At 32.0% G+C, this 10,850-nt stretch overlaps 1 protein-coding gene across 3 annotated transcripts; it reads left to right on the forward strand.

Annotated features, from left to right (window-relative positions):
- The first annotated feature begins 7,290 nt into the window (after positions 1–7,290).
- Positions 7,291–9,876, forward strand: LOC132614497 (uncharacterized). 3 transcript variants are annotated; one of them, XM_060328957.1, is made up of 3 exons: positions 7,291–7,447; positions 8,133–8,238; positions 9,369–9,874. In XM_060328957.1, the coding sequence occupies exons 1-3, from the start codon at positions 7,415–7,417 to the stop codon at positions 9,536–9,538; spliced, it is 309 nt and encodes a 102-aa protein (XP_060184940.1). In that variant the 5' UTR covers positions 7,291–7,414; the 3' UTR covers positions 9,539–9,874. The 3 variants fall into 3 exon arrangements, with proteins under 3 accessions (XP_060184940.1, XP_060184941.1, XP_060184942.1); XM_060328958.1 differs by having other exon boundaries at positions 7,303–7,447; positions 8,139–8,238; positions 9,369–9,876; XM_060328959.1 differs by lacking the exon at positions 7,291–7,447 and adding an exon at positions 7,522–8,056 and having other exon boundaries at positions 9,369–9,875.
- The last annotated feature ends 974 nt before the right edge of the window (positions 9,877–10,850 follow it).

Consider the following 10,850-nt stretch of genomic DNA (forward strand, 5'->3'; position numbering starts at 1 on the left):
CTTCCTTTTTTATTTAAAATTTATTTCACCTGGGCTCGAATCCAGCAGCCACACTTCCTTCGTTTATTTAAACTTTATTTCACTTCGAAAAAAAAAAATCCTTTGAAATGTTGAGGAGGTTTTAGTTTCTTTTCTGTCCTTTGGGCTTGAAATATGTTTGTGGGCCATTTTGTAGAGGCCCAATCTAGCCCAATTTAATTGAATTTGACTTAAGTTCATTTTTTTTTTGTGTGGATTGTCCATCAAAAGCACTAGTCTTTAATTTTTACCCCTTAAATTGGTGGTCTTTAAATTTTGCACTTCCTTTTTTATTTAAAATTTATTTCACCTGGGCTCGAATTCAGCAGCCACACTTCCTTCTTTTATTTAAACTTTATTTCACTTCGAAAAAAAAAAAATCCTTTGAAATGTTGAGGAGGTTTTAGTTTCTTTTCTGTCCTTTGGGCTTGAAATATGTTTGTGGGCCATTTTGTAGAGGCCCAATCTAGCCCAATTTAGTTGAATTTGACTTAAGTTCATTTTTTGTTTGTGTGGATTGTCCATCAAAAGCACTAGTCTTTAATTTTTACCCCTTAAATTGGTGGTCTTTAAATTTTGCACTTCCTTTTTTATTTAAAATTTATTTCACCTGGGCTCGAATTCAGCAGCCACACTTCCTTCTTTTATTTAAACTTTATTTCACTTCGAAAAAAAAAAAATCCTTTGAAATGTTGAGGAGGTTTTAGTTTCTTTTCTGTCCTTTGGGCTTGAAATATGTTTGTGGGCCATTTTGTAGAGGCCCAATCTAGCCCAATTTAGTTGAATTTGACTTAAGTTCATTTTTTTTGTGTGGATTGTCCATCAAAAGCACTGGTCTTTAATTTTTACCCCTTAAATTGGTGGTTTTTAAATTTTGTCCTTCGCTAGAAGCCCCTTGATTCCGGATTCGAACCCCCTCTCAGTAAAAAATATGAAAATCGCAAGGCATAAGTTGGGATTCGCAAGACAGAGTTTTGCATGCCTCAGGCAAAATTTTGAATGCAAACTCTGCCGGCAGGGAGAGCTTTGCATTCAAAACTTTACCTGAGGCCTAACTTTGCTATGCCTCAGGCAGAATTTTGAATACAAAGCTCTCAAACTCTGCCTGCAGGCATACAAAACTCTACCTGCAAAACTCGGCCTTGCATTTTTTTTTATTGAGTCGGGATTCGAACCACAAACCTCATGATATTAGGCGAAGGGAAAATATTAAAGACCACCAATTTAATAGGCAAAAATTAAAGACCACCCCAAAAGAAGGGCATTCTTGCGAATTGCCCACTTAAGTTTGAGAACAAAAGGAAATTTAACTTTTTGAACATTAACTGTTCACTGTGTTAAGGTATTCGAAGAAGCATAAATATATATGATATATTGATATAGGTCCAACTCTTCATTTTTTCAACATAAGCATGCACTTTACAAAAACATTTAAGGGGATTTCAATATGAAATTTAATTTGAACATTACGTTTAGTGATTCTAATTTCTAGCTCAAAAAGATAGCGGCTAGGCATAAGTTGCAAATAAGACATTACTATATAAATTAAAGTTTGATATGCTTTGCAGTTTGCCCCCTCAAACCAGTTGGGGTGGGGTGTTTGGGTTATGTTTGTGTAGCGTAGTGTTTCCTCAGAATCTCATATTCAGTACTCTCAACGAGCTTTGATATATGCTTTTGAAGATAGATGCCATATATATTATTTCAAATATTTGAAAAAAGAAATTCAAATACGTTTGTTTTACCATACTATTATTTTAACTTCACATTTGAAGTAGATAGTATCAATAGTTTGGAACACTGGGATGAGGAGCATTACAGCTGAAACAATAGTTTACATTCACAATTTTTTAATAAAAAAATTCAAGTGAAATTGATGTTCAAACACAAACGAACGAATACCCTTTTTCAAATTCAACTTAAAATACTACTTTTTCTTCCTTCAAATTACAAGCAAATCATGTCAAGTGGAATTAGTAATCCCTGTTATAATTGACATGTTGAATCACAAATAATTATGTAAAGATTCTTCTAACCGAAGCGATATTAAAAATATTTTTGTTCAACGGGAGTCAATTGGCACTCTTCAACCAGATAATTTACTGTGTAGATAAGTCAACTTTTTTATGTATATATTGTATGTCGAACTCTCTTAACTTTTTCATGTACGTTTACTTCTTTATATTTTGTCCCTTCTCAATAAAATTTCTGCCTTTGTCACTATTTATTCAGTGAAGTATATAAGTTAAATTTGAGAAATTCATGCGCACTAGAACTAATTTCCCTTATCACGATATTTGCCAATCCACATCTGACATGTGTTAAAGCTGAATCAATTGTCATGCAACAACGATCCCTGGTGGTGACTTGTCAGTGAATGTGGAATATAGCTAGGGTTTGTGATTTTGTGTTTTTTTCTTGTTCTTTTGCCTCGTCACATATGATGCTTTAAATTACGACTTATGGCTAACACTAAAATGTTAAATTTCTAAAGGATGTACAAATCATGCAAGAACCACATAATTTATTCCCTATATCCTCTTACCCAATCTTCTGACTTCTCTCTGTATTCCTGATGATAAAAATAAAAGTGGATTCAGAATTTGAAATTTATAAAATTTTCATGATTAAATATTTATAAACATGTTAAAACTACTAAATTTCCGTGAACCTCCATATATAGAGTGTGCTCTACATCTGACACGGGATGAAAGAACATCCTCGTAGATTGTGTTCTACATTCGACACTGGATGAATGAACATCTATTATAGAGCCAAATCCAAGATTTGGAGTTTCTGTTTTTCTAATGCGACTTCAATTAGTAATACAATAATAATTACTAGTTCACACTCAATTATTTATTTACATTTAGTGAATTTTTTAATACATATACTAGAGTTTATGTGATACCATAAATTACACCGTAGATATCTGCCTTTGTCCACCTTAATCTGATCAAGTGGAACTTTTTATTCTGGCCTCATTTTATACGTCTAGATGAGAATAATTTGGTAAAATATCTTGAATAAAGAAATCATTTGTTTCCTGTTTGAATGTGTCGTATCTTTACCACTTGGTATACATTTAATGTATATCATCGCCACTATTAGCTGTTAGCTCAATTAATTTGAACAGGGACTGCGTGGGCGTCTACAAGAACCAAAAAGGACAGTACGTCAAAAATCTGTGAAGATGAACAGAAATATGGTATTATATCTTTGTTGAAATCTTTTCAGTTAGGATCAAACTGCTATATTTTCACGTTAAAAATTTATAAGATGTATAGAATTATGCTTGATGTTGTTAGCTACTCACTCTGGTTTTTTCAAATTTTTGAGACATTTTTTTCTTTTTAGTTTGTTTTGACAAGAATAGAACCTATTATATATTAAAAAATTATACTTAACATTCTATTTTACCTTTAATGACATAAGAGAAATGCATATCATGAGTAGAAGTACAGGAGTATGTCATACGGGAGTATAACTTATAATGTGCTCGGTCAAGTCGACAGGTTTGATTCAAATTCGATATTTGTTTTAAAAAAATTCATTAAACATACATAAATTATTGGATTTAGAATCCAATAATTTAAAAGCACTAGACTCCTTTCTAAGGTGGGGAGGGACTAGTGAAAAGCAACTAGGTAAAGTAAGACAACACAATCGCTTGAACTACCTAGTATAAGTTGACAGACCGATGCTTTTGCAGTTTCGGCTAGTGGTGGAGACACCCCTTTAAAAAAAACACTGCGTATATAGGTAAAAAAAAAAAAAAACTTGAAAATTAACATACACACACATAATCAACGCCTGCATTCTGCGGGATTTTTTTTTTGACTATTTACCTTGGCTGGAAGCAAAGGGCGAAAACTCCAAAACTTAATTTTAAAATTCTGCTGATCCCAAGTACTCCATCTCCATCATTGCATAGAGGAATATAGAAGATAGTTAAATTAACGACAGTGTTTCTAACTGATACAACAACAATAACATATTCAGTGTGGTCTCATAAGTGGGGCGTGAGAAAGGCGGGGTTACGCACATGGGCTGATCTAGGGGGCGGGGGAAGGGGTGTTCGCCCTGATCCCCTAAGCAAAAAATTACACCGTATATATAAGGTAATTTTTTTTAAAAAATTTTATGTACATATATAGATTTTGAATCCCTTGACTAGAACACTAGATGTTGGATCAGTGAATTAGGGGGTTCAAAATTTCACTTTTGGGTTTCAAGTTCAAATCTCAGGCACTACATTTTTATTTTTCGAGTATCCTTAGTGAAAATCCTGAATCTGTCACTGATTACGCAGTCACGAGACCTTACCCCTACCTTTATATTGGGTAAAGAGGTTGTTTCCGATAGACCCTATCTCAAGAAGTGCTTCTAACTGATATATAAAATAGATTATCAATTTGAATTCATTTATAAAGTTTTAAAACTTCAAGCTGAGTTGCAATAATAAGCCGAACGTGCTTTATACAAGAACTAGCCATATATGCCCGTGCGATGTACGGGCCGAACATGTTTATTCACTTTAATTAGCCAGTCTTTAAGGTTTGTGTTTTGGAAATAACTTTTAAAAATATTCTAATTGTTATTATATATAGCAACATATACAAAATGTATTTTATGTACCATCACTTTAGTTATAATTAGAAGATGAAGTTTAAAAATTAAAAACATCTGATGGAATTAAGTCTTTGAGAAAGAGTCGGACTTTTTTCTCATTATCATGACAATGAAAGTTGTTTAGCGATGTGAAAAAGAAAATTAGTAAGAATATGAAGGGAAATTAATATTTTGATTCTAGATTTTTTCTTTTAAATTCTTTAATATCTTATATGTATACCGACAAGTTGATATCTATCTCGATTAACTAACTGTTCAGATCCAAACATAAGAACCATTGTTGTATATATTGGATTTTTTAAAAGCAAAACTAATAAAGTATTTTTATTAAATTATTTCAAAAATATATTATAATTTTTTTTATTAACAATTATAGATAAAATGAATTGTTACAAAGAAATCAAAATTAGAAAAATATATGTTATATAGTAAATCACCAAATTTTAATTCCGAAATGAAAATATAAAGTAATACATTTTATAAATGTAAGGAAACAATAATCAGAGAATGCAAATGAGAGTAAAATAAGTAAAGTATTGACAGAAAGACATTCCCTCCCTTCATTTTTACTTGTCCATGTTGACATATCCGGAGAAAGAAATTTTTCTTCTTCTTATTTTACTCTTCACATTAATTACTCATTTTCAAATCATTTTCTAAGGCTATTGATATTATACATACACTAATAAATATGGATATTATGATAAAATATATACTTCATTTATTAATTCTTAAAGAACGTAAAAAGTCAAAAGTGAACAAGTAATATGGGACGGAGGGAGTACTTCATTTATTTACAATTTCAGTTGATTTTTATACAACTTATTGTTGATGTGTTCATCCATTTGGGCGTTTGTTGTTAAAAAAGAATGGTCTTATTTTGGTTATGTCCGTCTCTTTTTATATTTAGTAAGTTGACAATTCAAATATCCTATATGGATATTATGATAAAATATATACTCCATTTATTAATTCTTAAAGAACGTGAAAAGTAAAAAATGGACAAGTAATATGGAACGGAGGGAGTACTTCATTTGTTTATAATTTCAGTTGATTTTTGTATAACTTATTGTTGCTGTGTTCGTCCACTTGGGCGTTTGTTGTTAAAAAAAAATTGTCTTATTTTGATTACGTCCGCCTCTTTTTATATTTAGTAAGTTGACAATTCAAATATCCTACATGTCAAGTTTATAATTACAAGATTCAAAGGATATTTTATTAGATTATACACACTTTTAATTTAGAACCATAAGATTTGAAAGTCTATTTTTATTTCTTAAACTCCATATAAAGAATGTGAAAAGTCCTACATGTCAAGTTTATAATCACAAGATTCAAAGGATATTTTATTATATTATACAAAATTTTAATTTAGAACTACAAGATTTCAAAGTCTATTTTTATTTCTTAAACTCCATGTCTAGTCAAACATAGACACTTAAATTGAGATAGAGGGAGTACATCCCAAATGAAGGAAATGAAAGGACAATTAAGTCACTGCGGACATGTGGGGACTTAAAAAGTAAACACACAAGAGTTAAAAGTGCATGGAGGAAATAAATATGTGTCGGAGAATTAAAATTGAAGTGCATATATGTATACATGAGAAGAGAATAAATATTCAGTAAGAACGTGAAAACTCAAAAGTGAACAAGTAAAAGTGCACGGAGGAAATAAATATGTGTCGGAAAATTAAAATTGAAGTGCATGCATGTATACATGAGAAGAAAATAAATATTCAATATTATGACATATATCCACGTGGGATTTACTAATTCTTAAAGAACGTGAAAAGTTAAAAGTGAACAAATAAAAGTGAACAAGTAAAAGTGCACGGAGGAAGTAAATTTGTATAAGAGAATTAAAATTGAACTGCATATGCCTATACATGAGAAGAGAATAAATATTCGGCAAGAACATGAAAAGTCAAAAGTGAACAAGTAAAAGTACACAGAGGAAATAAATGTGTTGGAGAATTCAAATTGAAATGCATACGTCTTACTTGAGAAATGAATAAATATTAAGTAGTATGACATATTAGAAATGTCCACATGGGAGAGAAAAATAGTTAGATAAAGTGTATAAATTATATAACTTATGATATAAACATTTATTACGGGTACAATCTGTGAACCTTTTGATACAGCTGTTTAAAGCTGTGTTCGTCCCCATGACACTTATATATATTAGAAATTTTGCTGTTTGCAAAAGTTAAAAGGCAAAATAACGTTAAAGCTCACATACACTTGCAATTGTTGCGGGTCACGGTTCTTTTCCGCTGATAAGTAATCGCATATTTCCAAACAGCAAGGTACTGATGAAACCATGAAAATTTGATCAATGCGCAACGTGTTCAAATCTTATTGGCTAGTAACAGGTGAGTAGATAATTTTGTACAATAGGAGAATGCCACTTAATTAGGTAATGTTTGGTTTATTATTTTTGGGTTATTGATGATGATCCAATGGCTTATGGACCCACTTATCACGTGGAGGGGGCAAATAAAAAAGACAAAGAAATAGTCACTTACAAAATCTACTCTAATCCCCTTCCCACCAATTATCATTTATCTTTCACGTGGGACTCCTTACCCCACGCTACAGTTGCTACTCCTAGTTTTCTAACATTATGTCTATTTTTATTCACTCACTTGCCTCAGCTCATGATCTCTTATCACAACATATTTTATCATCTATCAGATAATATTTTGCAATATTGGGCTAGCTTGTGTTGGTGATCAAGATCAGATATACTAAACTATATCATGAGCGACTCTTCTGCTTCATACATCCGAATGGTAAATTAAAATATTTATGGGCCACTCACCATTTATTTCTGTGCGATTTATAGTTCAAATAAAGAAGTACTTGTGTTACTTATTACTACTATCGGTCGATCTTTTTTTTTTCTTCCAATTTTCTATCCAATATTTTGTATCCGTTTTGGGATCCTTGACTAATCCGGATTCACTACAAAAAAAGGGGTAATTTTTGCAGTGATTCACGCCTCCCTCTTTCCATTAGATCAAGTTAGCACGTATGATGCTCCACGCAACTATATTCAATCAATTGAGTGGAGAGAGAAATTAGATCAATCGTCATCCTTCGCTCTTGTGCTAATTAAAGGCTCTCTCACAACATGTCGTCATTACATCCTTTTTCAAAAGGGTGGATGTTTTTCTCCTAGATTCATCGAAATTTCAAATTGACATCTCGACAATAATTTTGTTCTTGATCATAATGGCCTTAATTGGCGAATGACTTGCCAACCTTTAAGGCCCATTAATAGAGGAGAAAGCGATTACCAGTATTTTTTTCATTATCAGGCTCAAACCCAAGAACTCGGGTTCAGGGTGAAAATCCTATTAATCTCACCACCACCCTAGATGAAAACAGCAAAATAAATGGTTGTTTACTCTCTATACTTAATTGCTTGTTGTTTTTGTTCTTATTGGCATGCTTAACCTGTTAACCCTAATTTAGGTGCAGCACCTTATAGAAAAGTGCCTGATTTTCAAAATGACAAAAGAAGAGTGCATGGAGGCACTATCCAAGCATGCAAACATCAAACCCGTAATCACTGCTACTGGTTAGTGCTGTGTACTTACTCTTTTTTTCCTCCAATATGCTCGATCTATTAAAGTTTAAATTTTATACACTAACTAGTGCGTAATAATTTTTACACGATTGGGTTGATTAGTTACTTGCACAATAACACGCAACTTGGTATGATATCTTGAAAAATAGATTAAGTAACATGCCATTATAACTAGTCAAATAAATACATCGATATTTGATAGTCATTAGCTTATATATGCATGCATGCAGAATTTCAGTTTGAGGGACTTTCCAAAACCACAAAGCTTGTGAGAAAGAGTATTTAATTGGCGAATATACTACTTGCAGATGTTAGAGGAACTACGGTGGTTCTCATCATACGAACTCTAGCAAGAACATATATGCAAAGAAATTTTGAAAAATATACACATATACAATAAGATCATCACACATTCACACTGATCACTCTATGTCCACTGACTCTATATCCTAGACTGGCCTTTGAGTCTATTCCAGTATGTCCGACTGATCTGATCATCATGATCAGGTGCGGGTGCATTCAGTGGTGAAGCCGGATCGATTTTCACTAAAAAATTCAAAAAATAAAGAAATAAATATACGAAAAAGTCAAGAAATTCAACATTTATCATACTTATGTAACTAACAATTTTGGTTATATATATATATATATATATATATATATATATAAAGAGATAGAGAGAGAGAGAGTGTTTAATTTTCCAACAAAGGAGGTTTGGCCGTATGGGTACCTCACGCCCCCTAGTTCCGCCCCTGGATGTACTGTTTACCGGATGGCAAAGTCCAATAATTTTGACTCAAACTTTATACTCCTTCCGTTTCAATTTATGCGAACCTATTTTTTTATTAGTCCGTGCAAAAAAGAATGATCTTTTTCTATATTTAGAAATAATTTACCTTTATGCAATGATTTAGAGCCACACAAAATATATGTGAGTCATCTAACACCACAAGTTTAAAAGTCTTCTCTTCTTTCTTAAACTCCGTGTCCAGTCAAGTGGGTTCACATAAATTGAAACAGAGGGAGTATTTGTCTTTAGATAAATCATTTAACATGTGCAAATTATAAACTTCAAATTTCGAATCATGATATTACTGTTGGTTTATGCTACTATTTTGCAGTGTGGAAAGAGTTAGAGAAAGAGAACAAAGAGTTCTTCGAGGAATACTCACAATCGCAGAACAGAGATCGCATGACAGAAGCAGAAACTAGTGCTATGATACAAAAAATGATATCAGATTCCAAAGAATCCGACGAAGCATGTTCTTCCAAGGAATCGGACAAGGATTAATAGTAGTAACATATATTATTCCCACGAGAAAGCGATCTAACCTGTTGAGTTCTTGTTGGCACCTAGTGTTGGTATTACACTTAATATTCCTTCTTCACAAGCTGCCAAACTCAAAGGCAATTAATAATTATAGTACTATATAATTCAGGGGCAAATTTATTATGTAAATTATGATGCACGTGAATTCATGATCTTTCTGTAAAACTAGATGTTTTATGTACATGTTTTTAAAAATTGATACTCCGTATAATAATATATGTTGGCAACCATGCTCTAAAAAGGTTGAATGGTGCACTTGGTTGAATGTTAAGTTATTTACCTAGAGAAATAAGGATCAATTGTATCAATTCTATCTTGATTTTTTAGTGGTCTACCTATATTTTAGAAATCCTACCGCTTCTGATATAATTAATAGCAGATTCAGAATTAAGACTATGCATCGTTATATGTTAAGAGATCTATTGGGTTCTGAAATATATTTACCTATTTAACTTTATCTATACATTCAACCCGACCACTGAGTTCCAGGTAAAAAATATGCGGTATCTTATTTGAATAGCGTTATTTAATTTGTACCCAAATTCTTAAATAGTTTTGGAGGCCTCTCCACTCCGGATCGACTTTTAAATATGCGATGTTCGAAATTAAGCTTGAGAAATATCTGAAATTTCATATAATTGAAGTTCAAGCATTTATATAAGCATTTATATTCAAGAAACAATGATTGGAATCAACCATGCATATGTGAAGGACTTTAGGTGAAAGTGCCTGATGTTCAACAAGAAAATGATTCAACTTTAGCCATGTGTCTAAACTTCAATCATACGAATTTTGTTCAGACACATTATGTATGAAGTTGTTCCAAAGTATGTAGGTAGACTCGTGACATGATTTAAGACCGTGAGTATGACTTAAATGGTGATCCCAAAATCAGGTATCTGTACACTTTAGCCGAGTTTCAAGGACGGACATACAGGCCTGATTATAGTATCACGTGAATTCAGTAGCTTTTGGCCACATCCTATATATATATATATATATATATATATTAACTTGAAGTCATTATAAAAAGCCATAGATTTTGGGAGCATATTTTGAAAATTTGTTTTCAAATCTTTGTTTGGCCATAAAATTTTGACAGATTTTGAAAACAAATCTTCAAATCCCAAATTCTGGCTCAAACCTGTTTTTGGGCCAAGATATATGTTTTTGTCTTTTCAAAACTTTTAAAAACTACCCCAAACTTTTGTATTTTATAAAAAAAAACTCCATCTATTTATGACTCAATTAATTCTATCTACCATGTTTCTCC

Source organism: Lycium barbarum, chromosome 10 (genome assembly GCF_019175385.1).
Source record: "Lycium barbarum isolate Lr01 chromosome 10, ASM1917538v2, whole genome shotgun sequence".
In the NCBI taxonomy this organism is placed as follows: domain Eukaryota; kingdom Viridiplantae; phylum Streptophyta; class Magnoliopsida; order Solanales; family Solanaceae; genus Lycium; species Lycium barbarum.